At 36.5% G+C, this 14850-nt stretch overlaps 1 protein-coding gene and 1 long non-coding RNA gene across 3 annotated transcripts in view; one reads left to right on the top strand and one right to left on the bottom strand.

Moving 5' to 3' along the window:
- The window catches only part of LOC311071383, a 20036-nt gene extending 14248 nt beyond the window's left edge, over positions 1-5788 (top strand). The window contains exon 2 of the long non-coding RNA XR_014603817.1: positions 3095-5788. This is a non-coding gene — a long non-coding RNA (uncharacterized lncRNA). The remainder of the gene's footprint in view (positions 1-3094) is intronic.
- Positions 4938-14742, bottom strand: hbp1 (HMG-box transcription factor 1). Of its 2 annotated transcripts, none has more exons than XM_084095783.1 (11): positions 14656-14742; positions 12310-12490; positions 12011-12212; positions 11799-11922; positions 9404-9515; positions 8950-9065; positions 8690-8849; positions 8449-8593; positions 6987-7265; positions 6230-6371; positions 4938-6056 (listed from the first exon to the last, which is right to left on the bottom strand). In XM_084095783.1, exons 1-11 carry the CDS (start codon positions 14668-14670, stop codon positions 6039-6041), a joined length of 1494 nt encoding a protein of 497 aa, XP_083951909.1. In that variant the 5' UTR covers positions 14671-14742; the 3' UTR covers positions 4938-6038. The 2 variants fall into 2 exon arrangements, with proteins under 2 accessions (XP_083951909.1, XP_083951910.1); XM_084095784.1 differs by having other exon boundaries at positions 8690-8846.
- Between the last annotated feature and the right edge of the window lie 108 nt (positions 14743-14850).

Here is a 14850-nt window from a genome sequence, read left to right as displayed (position 1 = left end):
GCTTTTGAATGTTTGATCCTCAAGAAAGGACAGAGTTTCCTATCCTGGGAATTTTATTGGGTTATGTTGGGAATATGTGATGGATAATTTGTGATTAATTTGAATAATGAATTAGCATATCATGTAATTCATTTGATTAAACTATTGGATGGATTTAGAGCTATAGTTCAGATGTCTTTAGGGTGTCTTTTTCACGTGTTTTAGCTGCTCGACACGTCACCCTATTAGACCGGGACGAGAGAGAGAGAGAGAGAGAGAGAGAGAGAGAGAGAGAGAGAGAGAGAGAGAGAGCGAGATTGTTGCATAAAGAGAGAGCTTCTGAAGAGAGAGAGAGAGAGAGAGAGAGAGAGAGAGAGAGTGTTGCATAAAGAGAGAGCTTCTGAAGAGAGAGAGAGAGAGAGAGAGAGAGAGAGTGTTGCATAAAGAGAGAGCTTCTGAAGAGAAGGAAAGAAGAATGAAAACCGTGAACAATTCTTTATCTCCTCTTGTCAGCCCGTCAGAGGGAGTCAATCTTTATCCGTTCTGTTCTCCCTAACCTCTCTCTCTCTCTCTTTCTGTTATCTCTGACAGCGGCTTCTTACCCTGTTCAAGCATTTCAACATCATCGGGTCTTGTGGTTTGACTCTGAGATGAGGGTGGCATGAGATGTGCAAACGTCCCATCAGAGGATTCGATCTGCAACACAGGCCAAATGTTAAAATACTAAATAATATGCTTAATTTCTGAAGGAAATTCCATGCAATATTAATATAATGAACAAAAATGCATTAACAATCAATACGGTGTGTGTGTATATATCTACATTATATATAGAAAGAAAGAGAGAGATACATAGACATATTATTTAATAAAAAATACAGTAAAAACAGTAATATTTTGATATATTATTACAAATTAAAATACACGTTTTCTATATAATATTTTATTATATATTTATTATATTTTATTTGAATATATTTTATTGAATATATTTCATATTTTTAATAAATCATAGACTGATTTCTGAAGGATCATGTGACACTGAAGACTGGAGTAATGATGTTGAAAATACATCTTTGAACACAGGCATAAATTCGATTTTTAAATATATTGACATAGAAAACAGTTATTTTAAATTGTAATAATATTTCACAATATTACTGATTTTACTGTATTTTTCATCAAATAATTGCAGTCTTGGTGAACAAAAGAGACTTCTCTCAAAACCTGTTTGTTCTGCTTTGTTGTTTGCTATTTTTTTCTCTGTTTTCTGTGCAAGTGTTTTTTTATTTTATTTTTTTTTTTTTATTGCTGCATTATCTAATTCCGATAAACCACCCATAAATGGTATGCAAAACCAAAACAAACTGTGATTGGTTTACATGTCTGTCAAACTATCCCTTCCTGTTGGTTCCTGGACAGAATAATCTGCGATCGGAGCGAGACTTTAGGCCGCTAGTAAACGCTCATCTACACGAGACTCACAATAACTGGCCATTTTCCACTAAACAGCAGCTTATTCATACAGTAAACATGAACACTAACTCCAGTAGTGTTTGTCATTGTTAAGTGGAACACATCGATTTCGTTTGATCTTTCTCTCGCTCTCATACTCGCTCGCTTCCCATTATAGTGGTGTAATTACTTCTAATGAAGAAGTCTGTGTGCAGATGCAGGCTCTGATTAGCCAGCCGCACCCACAGACATCTCTCTCTCACACACACACACACACACACACACACTTCATCTTTAAACGTTCATTTTGTTAAGTCATTTGTTCCGCAAATTGCTCCTCTCAGATTCATAATGGGGGACTGCCTGAAGTCAGTGTGAACTGAAAGGCATTAGACATGCCAACTAGTTTAAAGTCATCATGTTTCTTATGGAATATTGCAGTATTTAATATAAATTATTTATCTGTGCACGTCATTACTGTTGTGCCTTCGTAATCTTTAATCAAAATAACTTAATAACACATAGCGAGGGCGGAGCAACCTGTCACTCACATGAGATCCACCAATAAGCAAACCACAACCATCCAATCAATTCTCCACATATATAATCAAGCCCCGCCCCGCATTTGTTCTTGTTCGAGAAGCAGTTTCACTCGGATATACGTCACAATAGGGAAGAAAAGGCTATCGCAACTTCTGTTTCATGCCGACTTTAATGAATTTCATTTCTGTTAGTGATCTAAAGTCCTAATACTTAAGCGTGTCGAAATTGAGATGCTTAGTCATTATGAAATCAAAACTTGAATTTGTGACATATTAAGTTATGAATAATCATATCAATCATATTAAATTATGAGATAAATGTTGAAAATGGGATACTAAGTCTTAATTATTAGTAGGCGTGTCACGATTATTGTTAATCGTCTGATCATGGGTGTTTCATCTAATCATAATTTGAGATAACCACAATAATTGTGCAGTTTAAATTTCAATCACATTTTTAATATTATATTATATTATATTATATTATCAGAAATCATATGGGGCTAGTTCATTATAATTTTTTTTTATTATATACAATTGAAAGTAAAAAGTAGGCTTACAGTTAAGAGATGTTATTTGTGATAATCATCAGAGCAAAATTGAGATTAAGTGAGATAAAGGCAAAATGATAAGATATGAAGCCATAATTTATGTCATAATTGGCATACTAAGTCATAATTGAGAAAAAAAGTCCACAATATGACATAAAAGTCTAAATGATTAGATAAAAATGTCAAAAAAAATTGTCAAAAATATCTTCATCTTATAATTATAATTTCAGCTTTTTATCTCATTATTATGACTTGTTGGTAAAAAAAAAAACTGCAGGTGAATTATTATTATTATTATTTTTAAAGGGACATTTTTCAGATTTATTTTTAGTGAATCCTCCAGAAAATGTAAATAACCTGTCTAGGTTATAGTCGCGCACACAATCATTATTGTGTTATATTGATATTTTGATCAGTTCTGGCTGTTTCGGTTTCATCGCTAACCACATCAGCTCTCAGATGAGTTTGTTATTGTTTGCACGGTGACATTGCGCTGACAGCTGCTGATTTGAACTGTCTTCTTTAATGTGGCTCTTCATTCTCGGCTTTATTCGCCTCTGCTCGCAGACCTTGACGAGAGGACACACACGTCACAGGCTCGCATGACTTCATCAATTCTGCTGGGGAGCTCCACATCATGCATAAACATGAGCTGTCACTATCACAGCGAGGTCCCAGAGCTGCCAGCCGAAAGTGGGACCGCGGACACATGCTGCAGTGTCTGTGTGTGTGTGTGTGTGTGTGTGTGTGATTTGGAGGGGTTTCAGGAACGTGGAGCACAAGGCCGAGCCGTGGTGTTTCAGCTCGCTGTCGCAGTAGGTCAACACACAGAGCCCAGAGAGCAAACACAGGCACACTGCAAATAGATGAAGATACTCCAGTGCATCTCCCACGCCGTCCCAACGTCCATTCCTAAATATATGGTCTGATTTATTAGCCTGGTAGATGATAAAGTGGCTGAGAAAATCCTAGACCTACTTTGAAGGTCTTTATGGTGACTTAGAAACACCATCACATTAGTTTTGCATGGGCAAGCAGCACTGAAAATATTAAAATCTAGGTATATATGTAAATATATATCCTTTAATTCTGTTAGAATGTATTTTTGTCTTGTTTAAATGCTTTTAAGGCATACAGTTCAGGCACATTCATTTAAATTTCATGAGGACATTTAAGTGTTTTCTGACTTTGAAAGACATGAATTGTTCACAAGGAGAGCTGTCTTTGAAAGAAACATGTGGAAAGCTGGGCTAATGTTGGAAATCTAGTTTCTTTTACATATTATTTCTCCCAAATGGGTTGCTATCTCTTAATGATAAAAGTGTCATCGTGTGCTACTGCTATTTAGCCCTAGTCTTTTTATTTTATTTATTTATTTATCTTAAGGCAGTTAAAATGCATATTTAAGTTCTACTTCAAAACTGTTGCACAGTACTTTAAGCCTATATGTATTAATGTTTAGCTTTAATAATTATATTATTTTAGAAGCACAAAGCTGATGAACACGTTCTTCATGTGTAGCATGTATTGTGTTTGTGCGCCCCCTGGTGGATGTACACGAATAACTCTTAATATCTGTCTGCAATTTAGTTCATGAGATTTATTGGACAATATCAGACCTGTAACGTCAGATAAAATAAGATAAAAGCCACATATGAAGTGACTACATATTCAACAAAAGGCTACATTTGATGGTGACGCTCCTGATTTCTGGCCGTGCAACTCAATTACTTGAGTTTTGATGTTTGGTGAGGACGGGAAAGATTCAATTGAAACTTCAAAGCAAATACGCTGAATGCAAGATTGATCCACAGATCTTCTGATACACTGTGGTGTGTATTAACACAGACTTCATTAAGGCTGTTTTAATGAAGGTTTGTTTTGATGTCTGGAGAGTCTCCAGGGACACCGTCACCACGGAGATGAGTACATACTTCTTAAAATGCAAATCACTGGTCGGACTAAAACAGGTTTTACAAACTTTGTCTATTAATTACTGACACAGTGCTGTTTGAATCCAAGCCAACATTCTCTCATTTACCACAGAATATAATTGAATTCAAAATCGTAATGCGTTTATAATCGAAGTTTATTGGCAAGGGTTTAACTTTAAAATTAAACAAATATACAGCTTGTATTTTTTGATAAAATTACGCTATGTAACTTTTTTTATTTTTAATAATAAAACAGTTATTATGAGAGTATGAAAAAAACTGTCTTTACCTAAATGCAATTTGATAAACCTTAAAAAAATGATTTATATTTTAGCGCTGTCGGGACGGATTTGGCGGGAAGTTGCGTACCAACGTAATTCGCTTGTTTGTACACATTAGTCACATTGTTTATGTTGATTTTTAAAAAAATAATAATTTTCATGTCAGGAGACACAAAAGAAATAGTGCACATGTGAAGGGTAGCGAGTTTAAAATTTTATTTATAATATGATACAAGAATAGTTTGTGCAAGAAATGGATGGGAACGTTGACCTGTACAATATTAACATAAATGTATTTGTAATGCAATCCAATGGCAAACACAAAACACAACACTCAGTTGCTCAGTTTGGCCATGATTGTGTCAAAGGATACATCTTATCAAGATATATATATTTTTTACACATCATTTCAGCTTGTATACATTTATTGGTTGTATAAGGTTATACTTGAATATAAAGTGCAAAAACAAGAACACTTACAGTGAAGGCATGGCCCTGAAGTGCTGTATGTGACAACATGTGTGTCGTTGTACTTTCTTGCTTGCGTGTGGGACTCTATCCATGTTCAATATGGCCATTATGGATAGACTCTCATACACACACACACACACACACACACCTGCACACAGTTACGCAGACACACACACTGATTATGGCCTAGGCTGGACTGGTGTCATATCAAATTCAACCATTTTCCAGCACGTCGACGAATACGAAGTTCAACAGCATTCGTCTGTTTGCAATACATTTGAGTCTGTGCAATAAGTTGAGTTATACAAATATAATTAATATGAACAGCTGAAAAAAACACGCTAAGATCTAAATTTCCCCTTTTTACATTGAAAAATAGACATTATTTGTATATATATATCGCTCCTTCGGCCTCAGTAAAATAGCACCACAGGGTTGCACCTTTCAAGCCTAGAAATACGAAATTACCTGATAGAAGAACTGAGCGTTGTCTTGCTTTGGAAAAGTAAGGCATTTTCGTCATTTTTGAAAGGATAAGAAAAATACACAAGCACTGTTAGTTGACTAGATTAAAACATTTTTTTATATCGCATATAATTATATCATGATTTGCCTTTCGTTCATATATTTTTTAAAATGTATTTCTTCTGTTGCAATTCTTCTCGCGAATACGTTTCGTTGTAATTAACGAATTTGATTTGTTTGTTTTTTTCCCTAAAGCAAGTGCGTGAAGCATCACAGTTGCGGTTTATCATTCTTTTGAGATAATGCGTATCGGTGTCCGTCTCCTGCTGTCCAGTTCGTGTTTTGGTGACGATCCTCAGGCTAGTTCTGCTGAGAGCCCTAAGCGAAATGGAGAGGAATATGATTTAACGATCAATTTCAAATTCTTAATGATCTAAGAGCCAATGAAAATGACGACAGTTCTTTTGAGAAAATCAAGGTAAGTCAAATTTTATCTTTCAAAAACAGATTCACGATATCAACGCTAATCATGCTAATTCAAAAATGCTAACCGAGTTTGTTCTCTTGCGTTTCCAGCAGTCAGGGTTGAGACGTTTCTGCTCCTCGGCCAGAGCTTTGGCTTCCATGGTGTACAGCCTCCTTTCCTCGTTTTTCATCTTCTTCCATTTATCGCCCAGAATCACGCTGATGGCTCTGAGTAAATTAGACAAAGAAACATCTGTAATGCCTCATTTATCCTCTTTTTTTTTTTTTTTCTTATTCTACGAAGATTTACTATTTTGTCTATTTTAGTATGGATGCTGCCTATGTAGGAAACAGACATCAAGACAGCTCACTAGGTTTTTATTTTTATTTTATTTTTTTATGTCTGCCTTACTATTTTTTTTTTTTATTTATTATTATTCAACTTTCATAAAAGCTTACAATGACATTTAACATTAAACATAAGCCAAACAGATATTGGGGAAAACATTTAACAGATTAACTTACATTGTACAGAGCAAAACATTAAATTCTACAAATTTTTTTTTTCAATATAAGAGATGTTTTTATACACTTTTTATTTCTAGTGATTGAATTCAATGAGTCATAGAATATTTTAAGATCTTTACAGAAAAAATTAACGTTTAAAATTAAAAATTAAATTAAAATTAAGTTATAGACATTACTTTAGCTTTATGTATATGAAACTTCCCAAGGAGAATGATTAACTTTAATATGTTATCAATTATATCGGAGCCAGTATCAGCTCACTAGGTTCTGGAACAGAGCTAACGCAAACATGTGTTTGTTTGCACATCAACACACCTGTTGTCTTTGCCGGGATACATCTGTGTGTATTCCACCCTGTACTTCTTGGCAAAAAGCATGAAGGCATTCATTGGCCGCTTGCACTTTGTGGGTGTGGCTCCAGAGCTCCCTGAGGCGTGGCTGCGCTGTGATTTGCTGCTGGTGGAGTGGTGGGAGGAGCCGAGGGCCTCACAGTCGGGACTCACAGCGCCCCCACTGGACTGGGAAGCCCGACGCTGGCGTGCCATACTGCTCAGAACATACACGGCAGAAGAGTCGAGAGGAGTGAAGTCATAACTGTGGGGTGAGAAAACATGTTAAACGTCCATGGAAAAAATGACCCTGTCCCTTCGGTTACAGAAGGACATAGAGGAAAAGTACTGGAGGAAATGGGATTGTTACATACAAAAAACAAATAATTAACATACTTTTAGAACTGTACCACAATACCACAAAGCAAGACCTCATGTACCAGCTATCGTTAATGGTTGTGTTATTGTTGTTTGATTTTTACTTCTTTTTTTCCCTCCTTGATGTATACAAAAAAGGAAAAACTGTTTAAAAAAAGAAGAAAAAGATGTTTAACGTGTCAAGTTTAAGCAAAGTTCTTACGTCAGAAATGAACTATAGTATCTATGTTATTATTATTATTTTAAAATAATAATAAGATACATCTAGGACATCTAAACTAAAACTAACTAAATTAAATGAGGTACTACTTGCAAAAAAGTATCAAATTAGGTCATATATCACATTAAATAAGACAAATATATTTTTCTTAAATCATGTTTTAATTTGTCATTACCACAATGCAAAAAAATCGTAACATTAATACGAAAAAAGAATGAATATTGGTAACAATTTACACCAAGGTTTCATTTGTTGAAATTAGTTCATATGAACTTAGAATGAAAAATACTTTTTTAAAATTACTATTATAATATTCATTCATATTTTCAATTAGCTTTTAATATTATATTTTCAGTTTTAATTTTAAATAAAAAATTTGTGTGTACTTTTGTCATTTTTATTAGTTTTTCATTTATTTATTTTTATTGATATTTTAACAATGTAGACATCAATCAAAAACAACCAGTGTGTTGCACACAAGCCATAAACAAAACAAAATCAAACCAAATAACAGTAATAATAATAATGATAAATTTAAAAAAGAGATACATATGCAGTATGTTCATTATAACACAATGCAGGAAAACAATAAGGAACAAACACATATGCAATCAACATATATGTATATATATATATATATATATATATATGTATTTTTATTTCTATTTAGCTTTAATTTATTTTTATTTCAGTTTTTAGTTTAGTGTTTAATAATTTTATTTCAGTTAGTTGCCAAGGCAACAGTTAAAAAAAAATTTCTTCGTCAAATATTTGTATTATTTTGATCTAATATTTTATTGCAGCTTTATTTCAATTAAGAAAGATTAGTTCACAATAACAACGCTGGTACCTCCTAAAAGTGTCAAAAACGACAGAGTCGTCGCAGTTGATGGCGTCACGGTGTCCTGGCGGCAGACACAAGTCTCCGACCTGCATGTCATAGCAGGGAATGCCGTGCTGTACAACGGTAAGGCTCGGATAGAAAGAAGACCACCCTAACACACACACACACACACACACACAATAAGAATAATCTTCTGAAATCACATTGATCACAACGATACTGCACAGAAGAAGGCTTCTGCATTTACCTTTATTTTTAACAAAAAACGGATGGTCCAATCTGCACTCGGCAGTCAGAGGCCCTGCTTCAGGGGAACCAGGGTCAAAGGTTAACTTCAGGACAGACTGGCCAAAAGACACACTCTCCTCAAAGATCACCAGCTTTAGACCATCAGAGCCATAATTCTGCTAGACAAACAAACTTATATTATTTTGGCAATAGGATTTTTCAAAGCATACTTAGAAGTAACTTGATGAATAATTGCAGGGCTCATGTGTACACGATTACCTTCATCGGGTTGGACTGTGTTTCTCCCTCGTCATCAGAATCCTCATCCGACTCCATCACATCCTCTGCCTCCTGCCACTCCACATTCGGACCTTTGTGGAAGCGTAAACGTGTTCCTAGAGGAAAAAGATGGGGTAGCACAGTGACAAAAGTTTGGTGAGATACACACAATCACACTTTTGTTCAAATAAAATGACACTCAAGTACAAGCAAACATGTTCTAGGAAGAGGGTGTGTTGACTAGATTTTGTTCTGAGGACTTCTTGTCCCGCCTGTGACCCAGAGACACGCCTGTTTCCCTCTTTTACTCCTGCTGCTCTGCATTTGTAACAGCAGAAGGTGCTGTTCACCACATTTCTCCAAGTCACTCATTGATAAAATGACTGCCATTACAATATTGGCTGCTATTCTGTTCCCAAGCTTTTAGGAGCACCTTATCTGCGTGTGTCTTTACCTTTCAGGAAACAATGCCAGGCAGTGGAGGGCCAGGAATGGGACCATCCCAGGTCGTCATCATCGGACAGAGACGACATACAGAAAATGCCAGACTCCGACTCACTGCTGGCCTGTAAAACGCACAGAAAACAGCCTCAGAAGTCTATACTAGATCCGATTTACTCTTTAACGGCCAGTCACCGTCTGGCTTTAAACAGCCAAATGCATAAGAGTGCATGATTGGATCATTATTGCAGTGATTATTATGTTTCTAGCATGTTATATGTTTGGCATCAGTTCTTCTAACCCTAATTTAATGGAGTTTGTAGCTTTTCATTTCTTGTCAGTACAAGATCTGGGCCAAAAATTGATGATCCTCTTGATGGAACTAACATCACAACATTTATTTGTGATATGTTTTCTATATATTATATTTACATTAGGTCTGTCAATAGATTACAATTTAAAAATTGTTCATAAATGGTGTATGCTTAATGTCACAATGAGTTTGCGATTAATAGCACAAAAAGTGTGCAATTTATCACAAACATATTGTGAAATTAAACTTAGACCATTTATCTTGTTTACCACGTTCATTTTGTCATCATTTGCTATATCCAGCAAAGGAAACCATCAGACTAAATGGTGATTCTCACAAACGACACTTGGAGACTAAAAAAAAAAGGACACCAAATGATATAAGGAGTCCTTATAATTCATACATTTATGCACACCAATGAAAAAAAAAAACATTACAGAAAAAAACTTTTCAGAATTCACAGTATGTGTACAGTGCAACATCAAAGAGCTTGTTTACATTTTACACAAGTCAAGTTGTGATACCGAACATGGAGATGCCCAAAAAAATTAAAATACCCGCCTTGACCAGACTGCATTTACCTACTATCACAGATCCATTCAGAATTACTAAACACAGCAACATACACGACAAATCAAACATTATCCTGAATGTGTGTGAAAACAAAATGAATGTAGTGAAATGTGTCTGTCCGTAAATACACTGCGTCGAGAGTGAACATACAATGCTTGTTTGTGCATCGATATAACGGACACAGGCGTGCTTACCGTACGACTCCTGTACGTCACCGCGATCATCTTTACCTCGACTGTAATACTCTTCCATCGAAACTTTACTAGTGAGATGTTGCTTTATCTAGCCAAGAAAGGTATTTTGCATGTTATTTGGCCATCCAGTGGTGGGATTTAACATTCCCTTCAGTCTGTATTTCACACAAGCGTGATGTGTAAGGGCTTGTGCTCTTCAGAAACAATCACAGACCTCGTGTTTTAAAGCGAAACACACACTGGGAATGAATAATTCACTGAAAACGCAACGTGAGGCTCTATTGTCTCTGCCATCTCTGCTGTCATAAGCCTGGTTTTCTTTACATTAGCTGGACTGATTGTTTGAATGCATTCGCTTACTGGATCAATGGACCTAAAATTTTCCCAGAGTTTAGCGACTTAAAATGATCTGATCTCGCAAACAGAGAAGCAAAATCCGGTTAAAGGGTCAGAATAGAAATTTCCGCCTACCAGGGTTTCAGGTGCTCAGTGTGATGAACTCCCGACTTCTAAGATCATATAATTATAACATATAGATGTGAACAATTTCACATGCTTCAGTCATTTATTTGCGTTAAATTATTTTAACGTGTAAATGATTTTTAATTAATCACATGCATTGACCAGTTAACATTGACAGCCATAATTTATACAGGGCTTGACATTGACTTTTTTGCTCACCAAACACTGGAAAGTGGTTTTCCAAAGTTACAAGCCACTCAGCATTTTCACTGGCCACAATTTTGACATCGATTCCATGGGGGAAAACTGCCATAATATTATCTCATAATTTGGCAGCAGGTTTATTAGGCTGCTGTCACTTTAATACCTGACATACGGACCCATTATACTGTTTTATTTAGCCAATATACTTGTCTTTATGTGCGCACACTTTGGGTGTGAGCACAAAATCTGCGGGAATGAGTAAAATTATGCTGAATACACACAATCCCACGGCGAAATTCAAGCCTTGTAACACCAACAATATTAATCCGGAGCAAATTAAACGAGTGAGTGAGGAGAGGAGGGTTTGTGTGTCACTTGTTTGTCGGAGAGAGAGAGAGAGAGAGAGAACTCGCAGCTGGTATCGTGTCTCCTGCAGAATAGTTTCCGATATTTCAGTATTGATACAGCTTTTGGCGGGTGTTAATGTCAATATATATATAATTTAAATAATATAAATAAGTTTCATGGCCAGTTAATTTGCTGGGTTCACTAACCATTGGCAAGAGCGGCAAAACCTCATTTCTGGACCTTGATATCGGCACATAACTTTGGCATTAAACCTGATTATGAGTGTTTGTGTTTGGAAAGGCCCGTGGCCGTACCCTGGTGCGCCGGCGCTCTCTCATGTGGCTGCGGGCGGGACTGGGGGCGCTGCTGGAAGACAGAGGGGGTCGAGCGTAGGAATGTAAACTGCTACTGCTGGAGAAGATGTGGACTGGAGAAGACCTGCAATGATAATGTGTCATCATCAGTATAGCCTGAGCTGCACGATTTACATGAACCTGCAACTGCATATATTCCAGGATTTCCTGACCGGTTGTGTGGGGCGTTCTGGAGCAGGGGGCTTTGAGGGCTCGTGGCGATGTTGGCCAGCTCGGTTAGCCAGTTTGTGTGTGAAACGCTGGAACTCCATGCTTCGCCGGGCTCCTCCTCGTGATGCGACACACCCGGGGCCACCTGGAACACGCCAGGGGTCGACTGGTCATCCTGCACCTCCTGTAGCTCAGGCAGGTCATCTGCACAGACACAAACTGTCATTTACAAGTAATCGGAATATTTTTTGCACTTAATTTGACATTTTTAGACTAAAATATGAGCGGTAAAGCTTATTACCGAACTCCATGTGGCTCTCGTTAGAAGGGCAGCCGGGTGAGGAGGGCAGACGCTCATTACACTTGAGCAGGTCGAAGGCCTCGTCCATTCCTGAGCTCTGTGACTGGACTTGCTGGACTCTCTGGGGGACTGACTGAGTTTTCACTTCCCACACCATATTATACCATGTCAGCTGTGAAGGCTGCAAATACAAGACAAGTGTTTAACCCTCTATGGTATAGTGTTTAACAATTAATTTCTACAAATTTCCTTGTTATTCAGAAAGAAATACAATATATTGCACTATGGCAATTAAAAGGGCAGGCTTAAGGTAGCCAATCATGTGCTGTTTTTAAGTCACATGACATTTGAATGTCCTTCGTTCCCATCGTCACCCTCACACAGAAGACACCTGTTGAAGTGCTCAGAAAATGCTCTATTAAACTAATTTCTAAACATCTCTTCTCAAGCATATTTGATAAGTATATTAGTAAATCACAAATCAACTTTGTCAAACATAGTTTAACTGTAAATTGAGAAAATATCACTATAATACCACTATGGAATTGCAGTAATGTATTTCCCCATTGGGATTTTTTTTATATATAGTAGCATCAACAATATGATTGCAGTTATTTATTTATTGTAATAATTATTTATTTATTGTAATTATTTATTGTAATAATATTGTAAGTTTTTATTGTAGTATAGTTGTATTTATGTATAAATAACAAATTGATTTCTTCATTTCAGAAAATGAATACAGCAATATTTTACGGAAAGGGCAATAGGAAGAGTGCAGAGTTAGCTCTTCCATGTGATGATAGTGAGGATGAGTTAGCCAATGATTGGGAATGAAAGGGATCGACTTATTTTTGGTTTGGATGAGTTCCAAGTATATAAATCTATCAATTTCTAAAAGAAATGTGTAATTAAATAGAAAAGAAAATCACAATTTTATCGAAAAACCACTTTCTGTTAGCTATTTTATGTAATAAAAAGTGTAATGAAAAATATTTCATAGTTAGAACATAATGCTTACCATAGAGCGTCAAAGTGAAAGAAGAATGGGTAGGTAATTTCCAGACCAACATACTTGCATTTGCTTTTACTTTGGGTTTGTTTTTGTTTTTGCATTATGTAGACTTTTCTTTTGAATGAATGAATGAATGAATGAATGAACGAAATGGATGAATGAATGAACGAAATGGATGAATGAATGAACGAAATGGATGAATGAATGAATGAAGCAAAACAGAAACAAACACAGCCTTTTCTGTGGGGTATTGTGCAATATGTTCTTGGCCACTGCTTGATCACGTTGAGCACGCGTATATTAAATAAGAGACTGTAAAAGGCTTTGAGTCATTCATTTTGGCGTGTTAAATTACGCGTTTTGTTTTTGCTAAACACTGCGTCCGTTTCAGTAAAGCGCAGTCACGTGACCCGCATTGCACGCAAGGCTTGTTTATAAACTTTCATGGACTTCGCGCATGCGCAGCGCAGCTCATTCATTCATAACTGCGTAACAACGGGGGATCAATAACAGCGATAGACTGCGCTAGAAAATTCACCATGACTTTTGAGATTCATAGATTGAAATCTCCCCTTTCGATTCAATCGAAGATTGTCCGTGTTTATGAGCGGAAAGCTTCATTTGAGGGTATTTTGCTCGGTTTCAGTTTTTCACCCAGGAAGAAAATAAGATTTTTCTGCTTTCGTGAACAAAACGGACGGAATCGCATAGATGTTTTGGTTTATAATTGATATTTTAGCACGAATAATGTCTTTTTTATAACTGAATACGGGAACAATAACTTCAATACGGCTGTAGCAACGATATGAAGGTCTTTGTTTGAAAAAATCGACAAAAATGAATCAACAACTGCGGTATTTAATAAAAACACATCTTATACAGACCATCCAGCGGTGAGACTTTTGATCCACGTAGAATTACTGAAAATAAATGCTTAAAATTGAACTCAAATGTCAATGGTGGGAGCTGTAAACAAAAGAATGTCAACAAGTTGAGACATGGTACATCAAGTCCTTCCTTTCCCCCCAGTGTAATGAATGGAGACCCTGTTTTCTTCTTGGCTTTGATAAAAAACACGACTGGTTGTGTTTAACTATTGTCACTAAGATGAGGTTGAGAATTACTAAACCACAAGCAAAACAACAAACGTCACGGAGGGAAAAAAAACCCCCATCAAGTATAAAGTTGTCATTTGCGATCGAAAAAATGAATGACAGTCTTTTTGCTCCCCACGGCCACAACCGTCCCCGTTTAAAATAGTCACGCAAAATAAAGTTCATTGACATTACTGTTTCATTTCATGGTAATATTTCAACAACTTTTTTACTTACCAAACCTGTCGCCATTACCGAGTATCTCTGGCATTCTCCGCGAAGGCAGGACCGATTACTTTTAGATCTGACCTCCCATTGGTGGAGACGCACGTCAGTTTGGTGAGCTCGAAGCGCGATTGGCTAGTCGCTTGGACACTGGGATAGACATGGATGGGTTTGTTATTGTGTTTGTGATTGGCCAGTTCTCCATGC

The sequence above is a fragment of the Abramis brama genome (genome assembly GCF_963993115.1).
Source record: "Abramis brama genome assembly, chromosome: 20".
NCBI lineage: Eukaryota > Metazoa > Chordata > Actinopteri > Cypriniformes > Leuciscidae > Abramis > Abramis brama.
Note: the sequence above shows the minus strand (reverse complement) of the source record. Positions and strands in the feature narration are given on the sequence as shown.

Coding starts and splice junctions, on each gene's coding strand:
- hbp1 (XM_084095783.1), bottom strand. Junction 12,213..12,309: donor CGAGAGCCACATGGAGTTCG/GTAATAAGCTTT, acceptor GTGTCTGTGCAG/ATGACCTGCCTGAGCTACAG. Junction 6,372..6,986: donor TATCCCGGCAAAGACAACAG/GTGTGTTGATGT, acceptor TAATTTACTCAG/AGCCATCAGCGTGATTCTGG.